The 18,300-nt window shown below is 40.8% G+C and overlaps 1 protein-coding gene across 3 annotated transcripts in view; it reads right to left on the bottom strand.

The window, feature by feature from the left end:
* Positions 1-723: 723 nt before the first annotated feature.
* MTCL2 (microtubule crosslinking factor 2) overlaps positions 724-18,300 on the bottom strand; it is an 89,330-nt gene continuing 71,753 nt past the window's right edge. For all 3 annotated transcript variants that reach the window (XM_081949081.1, XM_081949083.1, XM_081949082.1), the window contains exons 11-15: positions 11,277-11,528; positions 9,873-9,944; positions 8,941-9,011; positions 6,939-8,361; positions 724-6,261 (exon numbers count right to left, since the gene is read on the bottom strand). In XM_081949081.1, the coding sequence (XP_081805207.1) occupies positions 6,112-6,261; positions 6,939-8,361; positions 8,941-9,011; positions 9,873-9,944; positions 11,277-11,528 (1,968 nt within the window). In that variant the 3' untranslated portion in view covers positions 724-6,111. The remainder of the gene's footprint in view (positions 6,262-6,938; positions 8,362-8,940; positions 9,012-9,872; positions 9,945-11,276; positions 11,529-18,300) is intronic.

The following is an 18,300-nucleotide window of genomic DNA, read 5'->3' as shown; positions in this document are numbered from 1 at the left end:
GGGTTTCCATGTGCACATGATACTCTGCAGGAAGACAAACAGGGAGGTAACAAGCAGCAGGAAAATAGCTTAAGAGAACCATTTGCACTTTTTCAGCTCTTGGATTGTCTTTTAAAAATGCCCGATTCAAGATGTAAACATTTGGCAACATAAAACTCAGTTGAAATTAGTTTGTCTTCATGCATGCCCTTATTGTACGTTCTCATCATACTCACCCAGGCGCAAATTAAAGGTATTCATACTTAGAGGTGTGAACATGAAAAGAGAACAATGGACAAACAAATTCAAATTCACCTTTCAGCAGTATGTACATGTGGAGTTTAGCAAGGGTTCTTTTGCACATTCAGGTACAGAAAAGGAAGCTGTGAATTGAGATCTAAGGTGGGTGAGAAATGGAGAAGTTGCAACACCTTCTTTCCTTGGAGAAAGGGATGCAGAAAAATAGGACATAATTGACTTAATCTGCTGGGTGGGGAAGAAATCTTGTAGCTGAATTACCTCCATGCAGTTTTGATAGGACAGTGGGATAGAATGGCTATCCTGTGCAGACACAGTGCTGATCTTGCTGAGATTTATTTTTCCAAATCTGAAAGTGACAAGAGCATTGCACGAAAACATTTGGGTGGCACAGCATCCATATCTTTGGGTGCCTTTGGTCACCAGGTTTCCATCAACTCTGCTAAGGCAACAGGCAACTGGAATAAGCATCAAGACAACTTGGTGATTCAGACTTTATTGGCAAAAGGGATGCTAAACAAATCTTGTCTGAGGCACAGGGTTGTTACTTGTAAATGACAAAAATGTCCCAGTTTCCATTAATTCCATACTCAGAAATATTCAGAACAATTATTTACAAAATAAGACAAAACTTTTAAAATTTACAAATAATTAAAAGGCATTGATAAAAATGAAAACAAAAACAGAGAAAACAACCCCCAAAGTAGAAGTAAAAAAGGAAGGGGTTCCCAATGAAAATACTAAAAACCACCCCCCCAAAAAGAAGTATTTACACCACAAGTTAGCAATCATTGTAAATGTCATCTCTTGCCCACCCCGATTTACAAACTCATGCAGCAAAGAGAAAGAGGCTGCCCTAGAAAACCTACCCAGGCTGGGTTGTTATTGGTTAGTTGTTAGTGTCTGCTTTGTGTGCTGTATTTCGTGAGAAAACAGGCCCAGCCTCTATCCAATACTGTATGTGGATAACAACATTAAGAGCTAGGTGGACAGTATCTTTGTTTTCCTGGAACAGTAGGCGCTTGGTGAAGATGGCGCAGCCTAGGTGTCAAAAGCCATTAGATTCCTAGTAGCAATTGGAACACACCTTCAACTGGGCATAGGTAAAGAACAAGGCCATAGGCATGAGATGGAACTTGCAGACCTGCCAAATAATTTTCCTCAACTACCTAGCTACAGAAGATGGTATTAAAGCTAATGAAGTTGAGCTGTGAGCCTGTAGCCCTCAAGACTTGAATACCAATATACTGAGTCTCATGTGATCGGAGCATATAGGATCGTGTACTTGAAGTTCTTCTCTGATGTCATTCCCTCCCTTTTGGCCCACTACTCTTCATTAGCTGCCTATTATTCAGGTTTTGATGTCTAGTACTCAATAAAAATTCATCCAAGAATATCCCAAGCTATTAATGCTTTAAGTTAAATACAGAAAACATCACATTATTTTGCATTTGAATGCAATTAAGGTAAAATGGGAAGCAATTCTATAAGAGTGTAAGCAACATAATGCTGGTGGTTTCCCTTTCCGTAGGGAGTGTTACATGCTTACTAGCAACAGTTTTAGCAAGCCTCAATTGATGCAAATTCCACTGGGATGATGCTTGCAACCCAACATCTGATGAAAATGTGTTAGCTTGCAATGTTTGCCATTTAAATCCTTGCCCCTTTTTTGACCCCCTTCCCTCCCCCAAATGATGCCCATGAGCCTCACTGCTGTTTAACTGGCAATGACTTGCAGCATCCTTTGCAAATAACACTGACTTTTATCCAGAGATACCTAAAAGCATTTGGCAGTGTTACTTTTATGTGGATTCCCCTCAATACCCTTTCTAGTCTTTTGAAAGAATCTCTCACTTTGATATTAACAGTTGGTTGCCTTCCCTGAGAAAAATGTGAGTTTATGCACTGATGTGCAAGATTGAGGCTAGCTGTTCTACACCTGAAAATCCATAATTAAATAGGTATATTTGTTTTAGTTATCTTCTACCTGGTTCATCAACCCTAATGTAAATTTAGAGTATACCATTATTTAAAGAAACTCTTTCCGTGTTATAAGGGATTCCTCAGCTGTAGTATTGTTCAAAACATGACCTGTTCAATTAGAAAGCATGATTGAAGAGTTACTCTTAAATACCAAATACACGTCAGGATTAATATCTGCTTAAAGACAGATAATGGCTGGTGGATGTGGGGTGGGGATGAAACAACCTTGATTGGTTGTAGCTTTTTTTCTTTGACTACTTCTGTTCCAAGTCTGACCAAGCCACAGGCAGACTCCTGTAATAATAAAGGTATCAGCTACAAACAGATTAGCCAAGTTAATTTCACTTTTCTGCTTGAATTCAAGAGTCATGCTACCGGGTGTGAAATTGTCAAATTTCCTAACTTGTTTTGTTTCCATCTTTCATCTTCAGCTACAATATAGTAAATTTGCTGACAAGCAAATTCCATGACAGCCACTTATTTCTGAGAAAATATACACAGCTGAAGCTGCAGGTTACGCTTTCTAAAGCACTTTCTTAATTAGGAATAGCAACCTGGACCTTTGAGTCCAAATAGGAAGGTAAGCTGCAAAAGAATAGGTAGCCATCATTCAGTGGGCAAAAACTCTTTTAGATATCCCTAATGAAGTCCCAGAAGAACAATCCCTTCCTAAATTACTTTGTGAATTGCGTCTTCTTCTCTTTCAGTTAATATTTGGTAGGGGCAAAGAATTACAGAAATGATTAGATTAGAACATTCAGGAGAACCAAAGACAACTGATATTATCTGAGAACTCACAAAGAATTCCAAGTCTCCTAAATCACTTCATAGTAGAAAAATACACAACCATTCCACTTTAACTATTAGGGGACTGTTTCTTGGAGAGAAATGCAAAATGGGGCAAACAGCTGATGAAATAACCTCCATCATTCGCTGTATTTGGACTGTGGTCTGGTATTCCTATTAAGGTTACAGTTGAAATGGATGTTCGGTGCAATAGACTTCTAGCCTTTATGGAAGTGAAGACATGCTTGGAAGATGTGGATAATGGAATGGGTGATCCTGGAAACTCTGAGGTGATAGAAGATTGGCTCGGCAGAGTTCTCCAAGGGCTAAGAAAGAGGCCCTACTTTCTAATATATAACCCTTCCCTTGGGGTTCTACTTGAGAATAAATTAGGTAAAATAAATAAATATGTTCAGCATCATTTATACCTTGCAAAATCCAGGTTAAATTGCAAAAGAATTTTAGAGTGGGTTTTTATGACTGCAAACATTCACCAGGCATGCCCCCACTCAAAGCAACCCATTAATAACAAGATAGTAGAGACATTTCATTCCTACAGTTCTAATTATTTTGACAGTGAACTGGACTAAAAACTCCTGAATTTTGCCATGCAAATGACAAAAGTCATTTTTTTTTGCAGTAGTGAAAAATAAAAATTAAAAACATGAAGTGCAAGATATAAATGAAGCAATGTATTGAAAATCATTCAAAATTTGCACAACTTCTAGAAGAAGAGCATTAGAAAGTGTCTGCAAGGATTTTGAAAGGCAACTTAGTTTTAGATTTCCCAAAGCTGAATCTCAATTAGTAATATGAAAAGCCAGGAAAAAAATGTTTTCCCCTCTTCTCTGTAGGCTAACCAATCCTAGTTTGACTACATCTTTATCCGAGAGCAGTTTTGTAAAAAAAATGAGCAAATGTGTCCTTTTTCATGTGAAAGCAATTGGAAAGTACAGCACATTTAAAAAAAATGTTTCAAATCAGAAGTTCCATTATTTGCAATAGCTGTCAAGTCAAGAGAGAGTTTTATTCTAAATTTGCCATTGACCTATATGCAGCTATTTGAAATACTAGAGAGAAATTACGCAAAAGTAATCAGGATTCGGTATACCCTACTTTAGGCTAATCTCTGAAAGTGGAACATAGTAAGACCAATTTTGGTTGGGTGGGTAGGCCAGCAGAAGGGTTTGAAAATGAGCTGGTTGCACCAGTTGATGAACTTCCCCCAATATGTCCTGATGGGAGAGGCACTTAGGGAGCAGCTTAAGTTGCTTACTTATTTAAAATGCATTTGTTTAAAAGAATTGTGTGGCTTCCCATCTTCAGCCACAACAGCTCATGTGGCCAATCCCTCCATTCTAACGCCCCGACCTCCTCCAGTCAAACTATTTGGAGCAGAACTATTAATAAAGGGGCTAGAGCGACTCCATATGGTATGCTGTCCAGCCTTTATCCTGCCCAGATTTCTGACATTGCAAGTTTCATCCATTCACATGTTCATGATTTGCAACCTACTTTTCCTGCTTCCCACAAGCAAAGTCAATGGGGAAGCCGACAGGAAGTTGGAAGCTGTGATCACGAGATCCTTGCTTAACAATGATAACTAGGGGCTGCCAGAACTGCTGTTGCTAAGCAGCACTGTCATGTGATGTTGGCTTTACAGCACACTGCTTAGCAATAGAGATTTCAATCCCAATTACAGTTGTTAACCAAGAACTACCTGTACTGAGGTCACCAAGTGATTTCCTTTAGTTTTAGGGACCCTAAAAAAGACTTACAAGAGCCTGTATTAACAGGACTGTGCTACAAATTCAGTTGGAGTACCATTTCCCCTTCTATCTTAACCCTCTGCAGAAAAAGAATGTAAGGGTCTGTTAGGCAGTAGGTTGTTTAGTGAACAGAGTGTTAGGTAAGACGACTGTGAGATGTCCTGTGCTAAGGTGAATAGCTGCACACAGCCTTCCCAAGAATGTGGAATGTTTTATCAGGCCTGTGCTTATTCAGCTCTCATACCCACACCTTAAAACACAGAAGTCTGTGGATCACAAAGACACTGGCATTTTTTATAAGAAAAAGATTGAAATAATTTCTTTTAAGAACTATAGCACCATCACCTGCAGTAGGGAAATAAGGCAGTGTGGAGACATGAAGATTTCAGCATTTCATGGTTTTACATTTCCTAGATTTACCCATACTCTGGCCATACAAGCACAGAAACGATGGCCAATACTTGCTCTAAACTAGAAAGAAGATACCTACTACCTAAAATCCAGCTCCGTTTTCAGTTGTCATGCATAGGGCCAGGAGAGCAAGGTGTGCCATGTTTTCCCTGGTGCTTAATGCAGATTGCTAAAGGTGGACAATAAAATGTACTGATCCTCCCCCCCCCCCCAATAGATTAAAATTGGCCAGTATCTAGCAGGCTGGATGCAAGGCTTAATAGTGTTGTAGGCTGATCATGCCTGAGGCTTAGCCATCCATCCTGATATAATATCAAAAGAGAATTGATCTGCGTTCGGCTTGCTTATTCAAGATTATATTAGAGCAGAATTCCTAAGCAAAGCCTCTCCTCAGTCTGCTCTCTTTCTCTCTCTCTGTATAAGCATCTGATCCTTGAAAGCAGCACCTCTTAATCTCTGGTGCCTTCTTTCCTGCAGACGAAGCAGGCAGGCCAGTCAACACAATACACCAGCTCATACTGTTCCCCCCATGCCTTTTCCCTTAATGCTGTTCCTCAGTGGAAAAAAAGGCATCTCCTTGAATTGGGAAATAGAACTCACTCGCAGGCACGCAAACATCCAACGTCATGAACCACAGCACAACATTCAGCTCTCACTGCTCAAAGGGGCAGGTAGGAATAGAAGGGTTTCCAGGGAGAAAAGCCCACGACCTAGAGAGGCTTTCATTCTATCCCTGGCTATGCCATGTAGGTTCAGTATTGCAGATCTCCTCAATGAGCTACAAGAAGATAGAAGATATTGCTCCAACCATGAAAGAGCATTATTCCTTAGCTGCGGCTGGCTCGGGAACAGCCAGTCCTAGAACTGCCGAAGAGATTGGTAGCTTCATGGCAGAGTTGTTCTTCCATCATCAGTTGTCGTCCTCTCACTCACTTGAGGGCCCTATTTTCTCCTCCACCCGGCTGCCGTCAGAGGGATGCAATTTGCACTTAGAAGGGGAATGTCGGCCAGATGAACGCGATGAGCGAGAAAAACAGGAAGTCAACGACTGAGAGCTGCAATCACAAGCAATATCCTATAAAGAGGTGGGGGGGGGGAGGAAAACAATGAGTGGAAAGGAACAGGTTCAATGGAAGACTTGAGATGGCAGTTTAAGAGCAGGAATCTTCATGTTATCTCATCCCATATATCCAGTATGAAATTAGATCTATTTGTCAAAGATGTGTATACTTCAATTATTCTGAACAAACAAAATGGAATATATAAAAGATAACTGTGTGCAATGTATGCCCAACTTCTATTTTACATATGCCTTGATATCTAGTTAGCTTTACTTCAAGTTATTAATAATCACTTGCCTGTAACTTATATTCCTAAAACAGACATTATATGAAAGAAGAAAAGTAGCTACTGAAATCAATGTCTAGATTATAAATGAATCCTGATCTGGAAAAAAGTGAAGTGTCAAAGGAACATATTAATGCATTCCTTGGTTTCATGCAGTTAGAATAAGTATCTTCCATGAGCCTCCTAGGCAAATACGACTACTAGATTCATCTGATTTTTTTTAAACTACTGTACAGTCCATAGCAAACTATTATGAAAGTCATTGACATTTTTGTGTTTTGACCTTCACCTTTTTGGTAGATGGAAAATATCCTATGCTATACTTTAATTCGTTGGGGAGGGGGCTAGAAACTCATTGTCTTCTGCTATTAAGGGATATACCTCATATCTTGTAACAAATATTACCTCGTTGGCAATAGTAGCAGAAACAGCATCAGTCTCCTTTAAGGTTCTCTCCTTGCCACCTTGGCTTAGACTGGACAGCTTTGGCTCCTCATTGCAGCTCTGCTTTGTAGGTTTTTTGGAGGTGTTTTCCAAAAGCTGCAGCATTGCTGAGGAAGGTTCTGGCTTCTTGTTACTGTTGTCCCCTCCAACTGGGTCTTTCTTGTCAGGAACCAAAGTGGGACTTTGAGTTCTACCACACACATTCCGGAAAAACTCTTGCACTATACCATATTTAGGTGCTTCTGGCTTGGCTTTACTTTCCTGGCATCCTGGCTTCCATATCGACTCGGTGCTCCCAGAATGCTCCACAACATTGAATAAGCTAGACAAGCCATCATTAATGTTGTTTAGAACCGGACTGTCTCTAGTAGTGGTGGACCGAGCCCAGGCTGAGCCATTTTGCTTACTCTGATGGAGGTTCCACAAGCTTCGATCCTTGGAATTATCCAGCTTAGATGATGATCGTCTTTGTAGTTTGGGAGAACCATATCTGGGAGAGCAACAGGGCCGTTCAATCCTGGAATGGACTTTGTCCAGAGATGTTGAAATCTGCTTGGTGCGCACTGACACAAGGGAGGAGCTTCGTGGAGACCAGCTCTTACTACTATGGATGCTTCCTCTGGGTATGTCTGTCTGTAAACCAATGCTGACCGTCTGTATAGTCTGGGTACCAACATTGGCCAATCCCACTGTCTGGCTAGAGGTGCTCTTAACTTTTCTTTCTAGGGAACTGGAACGAATAGCCTGACGAACACAATTGGTGATTTCCTTCATGTCATCACTCATGTTGCCAGAAATTTCAAGGCCATGCAGGGATGGTGGGAATTTGGACACCGGAGTTACGGCTTTCTCACTAACAGGGCTACCATCAAGTAATTCCCGATGCTGCTTGGAGAAGTTACACAACCACCGACTATACATGTTTTCTGAGCTGTCTGACTCCTCCTTGGGCTTAGCCATTGTAAATAGGAAACCAGGCTCCACCATGATCTTCTCCTCTCTGTTGTGCACTAGAGGAGCTTCCAACCTGCGAACGACAGGTGGGCTATAGTATATGCGGATCCCAGTCTTGTCTGGAGCCGTATAGCTCCTCTGCATTTGTTTCTGGGTCTGTTCCGATGTAGGTAAGTCATTTGTCTGAATGCATTCACAAGGGGAAGCATCCAGCTTCTCTGAGGCCAGGCTCTCGGGTGTAGGTTGCTTACTGTTCACACAAGCAAAGTTCTCAGGAGTGATCCCAGCAGGGTCTGTCAACTTCTGTGTAGTTGGAGGTCCCTTTCTGTTATGGGTATTGTCTATGATCACAGTGCTGCTTTTGCCAGGAAGATAAGGAGAGCAGTCAAGCAAACTTTCAAATTCAGACATGGAGGAAACTGACTTTGTCCTAAATAGACAAGAGAAAGCAATGAGTAACAACCTAACTTTTGGACTGAGAATTTTATGGTTCCTACCTAAGTGATATCTACTTTTTTCCCCTCTGTCAATTCTGTCAGTTTCCCTGTCATTTTCCAATTAATCTTTTTAACATGTCTAAGGATGCAGCAAAAATAAGTGTTATCATGAGAATGTATAGAAAGTTGGTGAAATTTGTAGACCTGATTCAATTTCTCATGCCTTATGCTATTTTGCCAATGAGAAAACTCAGTGCTTATATTAATAATTCTGTATTTAAAAACAGTGCCATCATCAAAGTGACATTTTCAGCATGGGAATGGAATAAAAGCAGTATTATGCTCTGGGTTATTGGTCTAAAAAAAACTTTTACATGCTACTTGCTTTTGATCACAAAAATGATATTCTTACACATTTTATGCTAATATACAAATCACCGATGGTATCATAGTAAGATAGAGATTCTAATGTGCACATAAAATAATGAAAACGGTGTCTAAAATATGCTTTTGAATATGAAATGTAGATGTCCACTAAAAATAGACTGGTCATCTGTCAACAGTTATCCTACCTTTTTAAATTACTTCCTTTGATATCAATTTCAGAAGCTGTCTCTTTGTCAGTGATTTTCTCATTGAGGGTCTGAAAAAACACAAAAGAAGCTTTTATCAACTGTGCTTTTATGATCTTGTGTCAGGCGTAGAGAAACTCAGATAAAATAAGAGGTGTATCAGTTGTGTATATGAATTTAAAACTTTACTTGTTTGCCTTTAAATAGTAAAAAAAAAAGAGTTCTAAGACACAGGATGCTTAAATGAGTAATGAAAGTATAAACCAGAAATCCAGAATTGCCAAAATGTTATCTGTTTTTTAGAAAGAGTCTTAAACTTTGCCCGCTTTCTGGATCACACTAAGATCTATCTAGTGCTGGGAATCTAGTCAAAAGACATTAGAAAGTTCACATCTCTGGATGTGATAATTACCTACCCTTTATTTCCAGCCTATGATGATAGCTTATATCCATATCTCTCTCTCTCTCCATCTCCATCTCCCTCCCCCCTTCTCTCTCTCTCTCTCTCTCTCTCTCTCAAACACTATAAGGCTCCCACTTAAATGGTTCAGAAAGTGATTGAAAATTGGTTGTTCTCCCAGGTCTTGGGGTTATCGAGTCCCTATGTGATTTCTGTTTATTACTCATGCTCTTTTCTTCTGGATGCCTATGACCTGTACTCCTATTTTAATTTTTCCTGCTTTTAAAAGGTACACCATCCAGAATTGGGCAGCCTCTAAATCAAAGGTGTCAAACTCGTGGAGTCACATTGCCGCCATGTGACACTTTACAATCTTTTTCTCATTTGCGGAAGTGGGCTGGAGGTGGCCTGCGCATGATGCATCCAGCCCATGGGCCGCCATTTGATACCCCTGCTCTAAATCATAGTAAGTCCAATATTGGCTCTTCTTATTGATCTTGTAATTGGAATAAAATATGTTTATTCAGCTTACCTCTTTCCAGCTACCACCATGCTTCTCCGTTTCAGAGGCTTTTAAGGCCCATCGGTTGGCACCTTTCTGAAGCTGAATAGTTTACAAAACAAAGTTATCAAATGCTCAGCCAGCTCATGTCCTTCATATGCTTTAGGATATCTCTCTGTCTCTCTGTCTCTCTGTCTCTCTCCCTCCCTTTCTTTCTCCCGCCCATCCTCCCCCCTTCTCTCTCTCTCTATCTCTCTGCTGGCTTTTTCACACACAGCTCACAAGCAGAAGGATGAGATGGCATATCAAACAGATTAAGAAAGAGGAAGTAAGCCACTCCCAACTTTGCCCATGGAGCTGCCAACTCCAATCAAATCAACCATAGGGTTTTTACTTTAGTCATTTGGTAATGTTAAAAAAAATAATCCTTAGGAAGTGACATTCACTTGAGATAGATGGAAGGCCATGCCTGGTTTCACTGTGCATCTATCATACTACTGACATCTGCTGCTAAAAGGGGATTGACGAACTAGGTTAACCATATTGTGAAAAAACAGCCATAATAACTGAAAGTGCACCTGGCAATCTATATAGCCAACCTATGCACCATTTTAGCATTCTTTTGTGTGATCTCACAGGAATTGGATAATGTGATTTACTTTATTTTTAGCACAGAGATGCCTGCTCCGTCTCTTTGCTATTGTTTATTATTATTTATACAGTATTTTCATCCTGCCGTTTTTCCTAATAGGGATCATGTGGTTTGTCTCCTCACAACAATCCTAAGAAACTGGATAGGAAGACAAAAAGAGGGAATCCAAAAATTATGAATTACTACTCCAATGCTAAAGAGTTGCTTGAGTTCAAGGAGTCATTTTGTGCTATGCATTGTCAGGCCTGCAGTCATATTCCTTTTTAGGATCTTTGGCCTGCTACACTCTCTCTTATTTCATTATGCTGTCTCATTAGTGTAGTAATTGGGAGGTGAAATAGTAAGGAGTAGAATTGTAGAATGTGTTGTTGTCATTCCTCTCTAGAAGCCCAAGGTCATCTTTTGTCTCCGCACCTCTGCACCTGACCGGAACCAGCTGGGTGGAGATGCCAGCATGGCTGAAGAAGATTGGACCATGTGATGGATTTATGGGTGTGGGGATACGATCATGAACTTTCAACTGGGTGGAATCCCAGGAAGCTTTTAGATTTGGGATTCCACAGTTTTGTTGCCAACATGTCTGTCTTATTAAATTGGAACTTTAAGGATAGCTCTGCCTTGGACTCTGATTTAATTCTGCATGATATTTGGAACGCTGACATGCATATTCTTAAAGACACATGACTCTCATCCAGTATGCAGTATGAAAATCACACTGATTTTTTTAAAAAAACATGAGCTAGGAGGACAAGATAGATTTCACACCCATTCTTGGTTCCTACCTGGTTAATTTTATTCTGCAGTTCTTTCACCTGCTGCTCAGCCTGCTGCTGTTCATCCTTAAAATGGTCCAAGAGTTCCAGCTTTTCCTGGTCCCAGTTCTTCTCATTGATTTGAAGTTGCTTGGTCAGGTCCATAACAGCACTATATGATTCAGCTAGGAGATGCTGATGCTCTTCCCGTTCTCTCTTCAGAGCAGTTTTCCACTCAGAAAGAGCACGTTCTGCTGGACCTTTTCCAGTCTTAGTTTCTAACTGCAAGGACAAAAAAAAAGAAAACACGAATTAAAACTAAGGCATCCAGAAGGCACTGAAGACCTGGTTCTGCCAGCAGGCCGGGGGAACACAGAGTGGGATGGATCCCATTAAATGGCTTGTGTGATGTGTTGTCACTGGGGCGTTTGTGTGTGTGTAGGATTATTTTATTATATTATTTAATTAGCAATAGCACTTAGACTTATATACTGCTTCATAGTGCTTTACAGCCCTTTCTAAGTGGTTTACAAAGTCAGCATATTGTGCCCTCAACAATCTGGGTCCTCATTTTACCGACCTCGGAAGGATGGAAGGCTGAGTCAACCATGAGCTCTGAACTGCTAAATTGCAGGCAGCCGGCAGTCAGCAGAAGTAGCCTGCAATACTGCACTCTAACCACTGCGCCACCGAGGCTCTTAATTTATTATATGATTCTCTCTTTTATTAGTTTTACTGTTTTTTTATATGAGGTTTGTATATTCTTGCAAGCCCCCTTGAGTCGCCATGTGAGAACAGGCGGCAATATAAATTTCCTAAAATAAAATAAAATAAATAAATGCAGTTTTGGAAGAGCAAGACCATTTCAGTCTTCTGTCTTATTTCCCTCTTTAAAGCTTTTGTTATAGAACTAGTCCCATCCAAGCGGTCATTGTAGATTAGAACGATATTGTCTGACATATGTGATGAGGCAGCAGGCTAGAGAAGGCCTATGAAATCCTAGGATTAGAGTGGGAAGAGATAAACTAAGCCAGCGATCAAGAGGTAGAACCACTACTCCCCAATGATATTAGTAAATAATTAAGATTATGCAAATTGTGAATTATGAGCGTTGTAATCCCATCATATTGGGATAGCATTAACTACCTACAATACAGAGAACAGTTTGGGTGGCTGGATGGCACTAAAACTGCCAAATTCACTTCCTAGAGTAATTCAGGTTATTTAGCATCAGGTCACAGCGTGATTAGGATTGCTTTGATCACCTTTTCTCTAGTTTCTTTCTTCTGAATTCAATTTTATGCTGCAAATTTGCTCTACCACCTTTCCCCTCTTGCCAATATGATTTCATATCATTTCTCAAGTTTCTAAGCTCCTGGGAATTTAGGAATGAAATAAAAATCTGTCTGTAGCCTCAATCTTCAACAGCAGTATCACATTTTGAAGTTCATATATTTTCTGTATATTTTGAAGGAAGACTAAGCTGGAGCTGTCCTTCATGAAGCCATAAAGTCAGGCAGTATAAAAACAGACTGATTCCACGATTTCATTGCAAAAATGACTGATTAGGATATAGGGGGATAGAGCATTTCATGTTCTTCCTTCAAAAGCAGAAAAGAAAGGTTGATTATTCAGTCAAAATGAGGTAAGGCTCAAGCCTTTCAGAGGCCCCATAATCCACTGGACTGCAATATTTTTTCTTATGTTTAAATTGAATGGTAAAAGCATGTCCTCTTTTTTCTTTCACAATTCCTGGCTGTTCACCAAAAGAAAAGAAAAAATCATATATGTGTACACATACACACACACCAGAAATTCCTTCCCTGCTCTGCCCTGCCCTGATAGGAATCATGTGACAAGCTTGATTTTCTTGGAAATTAAGGAGAAAAAAATGCATGCATTTATCTCAGAAGAGTAAGATAACAGACAAGATTCTGATATCACACCAGAGGTGAGTTTCTACCAGTAGTAATTTGGCGGCCTGGGTCGCTAGAACCGGCAGCGACTCAGGCTTGCCACGCCCCTGAACCGGTTTTCTTGGTGGCGCCATAGGTGCCACCATCTTGGTTTTTGCCTTCTGCGCATGTGCAGAGCAATTTTTGTTCCTGAGTGAACCGGCATTTGTGGCAGCTATAACCCACCCCTGTATCACACAAAAATATTATTCCTGTAACAGATGGAAATAAAGCTTTTCTTAGGGAGTTGGTTTCCAACTCTTAATAAACTGTGAGAAAAATCCACAAATAACAGGACCACTGCCAAATCGGGAAGAAAAGTGATGAGTAACAAATAATTAGAATAGATCCATCCGAGTCCTAAATCCATATTTCTATCAAACTGTAAATCTCTGCTGCTATTAAGAAAGGCTATTAAAAAGGAAGACATTACTAAAGCAAATACTAAACCGAAACAGAGCATGTGATGAAGTCTTGGGAATGATGAGCTCATTAAAGCAATCAGTTCTCTTGGTGCAGGCAAATCCCCAAACTCATGACATTCATCGCAAGCCATATGCCTAATGGAATGGAGATGTGGTCACCCAGAAGTCAAGAGAAATCCATTGATGAAAATGAGATTGCAGCCTTTGATGAAACAGCTAGGAGTGAAGCTAATTAAATCTTTTTTTAAAAGTGCAGTAATTTGTCACTTAGGAAGATTAGCTTCAACATAGGGAGAATTCTTGTGGGGGATGGGGGTTAGCAATCTGGCTCTTGTCTGACCTTGGCTCTTATTGTGAGAGATTAAGCAAGCTAAGAGAAGTAGTAATAAGGAATTTCCAAATCACAAATAATCCAAAGATTCTTTTCCATAGTATACTTGTGCAACCAGAGACTAAGATGTAAAGGACACAGGGGTGAAATACTAGCTGCAAAGGCCACAGGTCTGCACTTCTGCGGCAGTTCCAGAGAAGAGATTCTAAAAGACTTCTCCCTAGGCTCTCTTGCAAACTGACAGCTCAGACAGCTGAAGAGGAAATTATTATTCCAGTCAGATAATAATTGGACAAGATAGTTATGTTTATGAATAATAGCAGTTTAATGCAGATGCCATTCTGGGTAAGTAACTGGTAGCAGGCATCTGGGGGAATCCATGAAAAATCTAATAATGGCATCTCCAGAGTAAATTACTAACGAGTGGGTCATTTCTTGGGGCTTCATCATTATAACCTTCAGGCAGCTGTTGAAAGGGACAGAAATAATACCAGTTTGCAAGAGTCTCACTATCATCTCTTTCTTTATATGTAATCAGAAATACAGTAAATTGTAAGCAGTTATTAACTCTGCAACAGTGCCTACATTTATCAAATGCCAGCATAGAGGAAAAGGCTACACAAAATTGGGCAAATAAATAAGAGGCGACCTTTAGCAGAATTTCAAATACTGTACAACCAACCGTAGCGTTTTGAAATGCCTACTGCCATTTTAGTACGTTTTAGACTGCTCTCACTATTGTCTCACTATCGTATTTAGAAATTACTTGCAACTTGTTTCTTTTGCAGCTTGGTCTACCATTTTACACTGTAACTCATTAGCAACCTTTACTCAATCCCCACCTGAATTGCAATGCAGGTTGGGAAGCACAAGCTGAATAGTTTTAGTTTAGAAAAAAGGTCCTCACTAGACATTGCTACCTCCAAAACTTCCCTCTATATTCAGGGGTGGGTTCCTGTACTGGTTGCTACCGGTTCGCTTCGGGCCCGCCAAGCGTTGCTTGCGCATGCTCAGTTGACTGAAAATTGTTCTGTGCACGCACAGAAACATGCCAGCAATGGCAGAAGAAACCAGGGGCATGGCAAGCCTGGTTTGCTGCCGGTTCTGTGACCTTGGCCACATCACCACTACCGGTTCAGCCGAACTGGGAGCAGCCCACCTCTGCCTATACTACGGAATATACAGTATGGCCCATGCATGCCATAATTGAAAAGGAGGAACCTTCTCAAAACCCAAGGTGAAATTCCCTAACAGTTTTTCTCAGACTCGTCTTATGTTCTTGCATCTGTCTTCTTGTAACAGCAGGCTGATATTCATTCTTTAAGTTTGGGCACTGCAGAGACACCTGATGGGTAATTTCTCAGCTGAGGTGAGTAACCTAACCTAAAGCTCATTAGTGAACATTTCATTTGCTCGTCTTAACGGAAGGTGGGGAGGAAATCTCTGCTCATGGAAGTTGCTTCTTCTCTGGTTTTGTGCTTAAAACATGAGAGGAAACCCGCCCTTTCAATCTGCCTACCTCTCTACAGCCCATTGGCAACTTTGATCAACTCCTATATGAGCTACAAAGCAATGTTATCCATCACCTCATGCTGGGATGGGAGAGTGGAAGGAAATAGACAAGGGATGCCAGCTTTTGTCATCACATAAACAATTGTTCTTCTAAATGTTATTATCTGCTGCTTCATTGATATTTTGAACCATGTTTTATAGTGTTTATATGGTTCCTTACAGCTTTTTAATGCAATTCTGTTTGTTTTATCTGTGATGCTATATGTTTAATTTTTGAAAATATTCCAATTGATGCAATGGAATAGCTTTTTAATGTTCACAAATCAGGCAAGCAAACAGACAAGCAGGTTGGTGAGCTACCTCTCAAGTAATTGTCAAGACTTCTAGATTCAATGGCTAAAACACTGACTACGCTAAGCATTTGCAGAGGCATTGTGCGTAATGACTGCTTTCGTAGTAGCAACCAAAGTTTTTTAAAAAAATATCTTCAAAATAACCAAAGAACGGAGACGGCTTCCGGTTTCCAAAGGCGACGGATGCTGGGCATCCGCTGTTCGCCTCTCCGGTGGGCTCCTTTTAGGAGCACAGGCGGTCTTGGAGGGACCACCTGCCGTAGGGCGGCTTGCTGGAACGCCCGGAATTGACGGCAGCCATGGGGGGGTTTCCAGCCTCGCCTCAGGAGCCGGGGGAGCGAGAGGGTGCATAGCGCAGCAGTCGGCTGCCTGCACCTTCGCTGAATGGATTCCGGAAGGAAGTAATTAATTAGAAGTTGCGGCTGAAGTGCTGGAGGTGAGAAGTTCGCTCCAATCTCCCTAATCCTCATTAACTGATGAGCAGCAGCCTTTTGTAAATTTGTGGATTCAATCTATTTGAAGTTGGAAGAGTGGAGGGAGATTCTTTCACCCCTCTCGGGTAAAGCGGCACTTGAACTATCTCTCAATCTCGGAATGGAGAGAGAGAGTAAAAGTTGAATTAGTCACTTGTACTAACTATGTAAGAAAGATTTATATCACAAATGCAAGAGGTGATTGCTGGGCTGTTTTAAAAACTTTATGAAAACTTTTGATGTTCTGCTCCCTGGTCCCCTGTGAAAAGGGGAGCCAAGATGGCCTGCTTCCGTCTTCTTCTTCGCACTTATAAATGAAATTTGCCTTTTGAAACTACCTTTGAAGAAATTCCTGGGTTTATATTACTACTCCCCCCTGAAGGACTCCTGGAGCTCCTCCTGTTAAGTGGTCTTTCTGGATTTGGATTATTTGATTCTCTTTTATTTATGACTATTTGGCTTGGAACTGTGATTGAGGATTAACTTTCACTTTTGGACTTGCCAGTCTTCTCGGACTCACCCAGCTGCACGCTCCACAGACGCCATTTCTTTTGCAAAAGATTTATAGTCATCTCTGAACTCAGACAAATGGGGCGCAGAAAACCACCTTTAGGCAAGGCAGCCTCGGCACCCACTTCCTCTACATCCAGCCCAATGACTCAACAGACAAAAATCCCATCATTTTTACAACAAGAAGGGACTGGAGAGAGTTCAAAAGATTTATCTGTTACCCAAATGTTCCAGGCTCTTATGAAGGGACAAAATGAGTTGAAAAAAGAGGTGGCAGATTTTAAAGAACAGCTCAGAGGTGTACAGCAGCAAACAACAGAAAATGAACAAAGGATTGGTATGCTGGAGGAGGCTGCGGTCGGGCTAGGGGAGGTGGTTAAGGCAGTCCAGAAGGGAAATAGAGAATTGGAAAATTTCATGGTAAAGATAGAACTTGAAAGAATGTCCTTTTTTCTCAGATTCCAGAACCTACCGGAGACAGAAGATGAAGATCTTAAGGATATTATGAGTACAATCTTAGCAGAATATATTAAGAGAGATAAAGAACAGTTGTGGTGGGATATGGATCTGGTTTACAGGATTAACTCAGCATATGCCAGAACACATAATGTTCCAAGGGAAGTACATGTTAAATTTCTTAGGAAGACCACGAGGGATGAGGTGCTAGGGGCCCAAAGGGGGGGACCACTAAAATATAAAGACAAAGAAATTACCATTCTTAAGCAAATTCCGACAAAAATAAGAGATAAGAGGAGGAAGTATTCCTCCTTATCAAAGAAATTATATAATAAAGGAATTTGGTTTAGATGGTTATTGTCAGAAGGAATGTTGATCTTCTGGGAGGGAAACAGAATTAGAATTAACACAGTTGTGGAGGCAGAGGCCTTCATTAAAAAACATAGTGCCCTCCTAGAGGACGAAAATATAAGAGGTAGTGAAAAAGGTGACAATACACAAGATATGAAGGAGGGAGGAGCAGCGGCTCTGCCCGAAGACAGGGGGGAGGGAGCAATATTACCATCTTTAAAGCGCTCCATGGCACGGGACCTAGTTACTTGCGGGATCGCATCCTCCCACATACATCCCTGCGGCCAATTCGCTCACACAGGGAGGGACTTCTCCTGGTGCCGTCCACTAGGCAATGCCAACGGGCGACACCAAGGAGTAGGGCCTTCTCTGTGATGGGCCCAACCCTCTGGAATGACCTCCCCCCCGACATTAGAACCACTTCTGACCTCCGCTCCTTCCGGCAAAAATTGAAGACCCACCTGTTCCGATTAGCAGGCCTGGCATAATTACAACTGTCCCTCCTGGCAAATGTATTATCATCTGGTTATTTTAGGGGTTGTTTAATTTATTGTGTCTAGTTTAGGGGTTTAAAACTTATATTTATATTAGCTTTGTACAGTTCTTTTAATTGCATTTTAACCTCCTCCATGCCAACTGTACATATTTAACTTTTTATTGTATTTTGTTATATTCTGTATGGACTGTA

The sequence above is a fragment of the Natrix helvetica genome, assembly GCF_964273705.1.
Source record: "Natrix helvetica genome assembly, chromosome: 3".
Taxonomy (NCBI): Eukaryota; Metazoa; Chordata; class Lepidosauria; order Squamata; family Natricidae; genus Natrix; species Natrix helvetica.
Note: the sequence above shows the minus strand (reverse complement) of the source record. Positions and strands in the feature narration are given on the sequence as shown.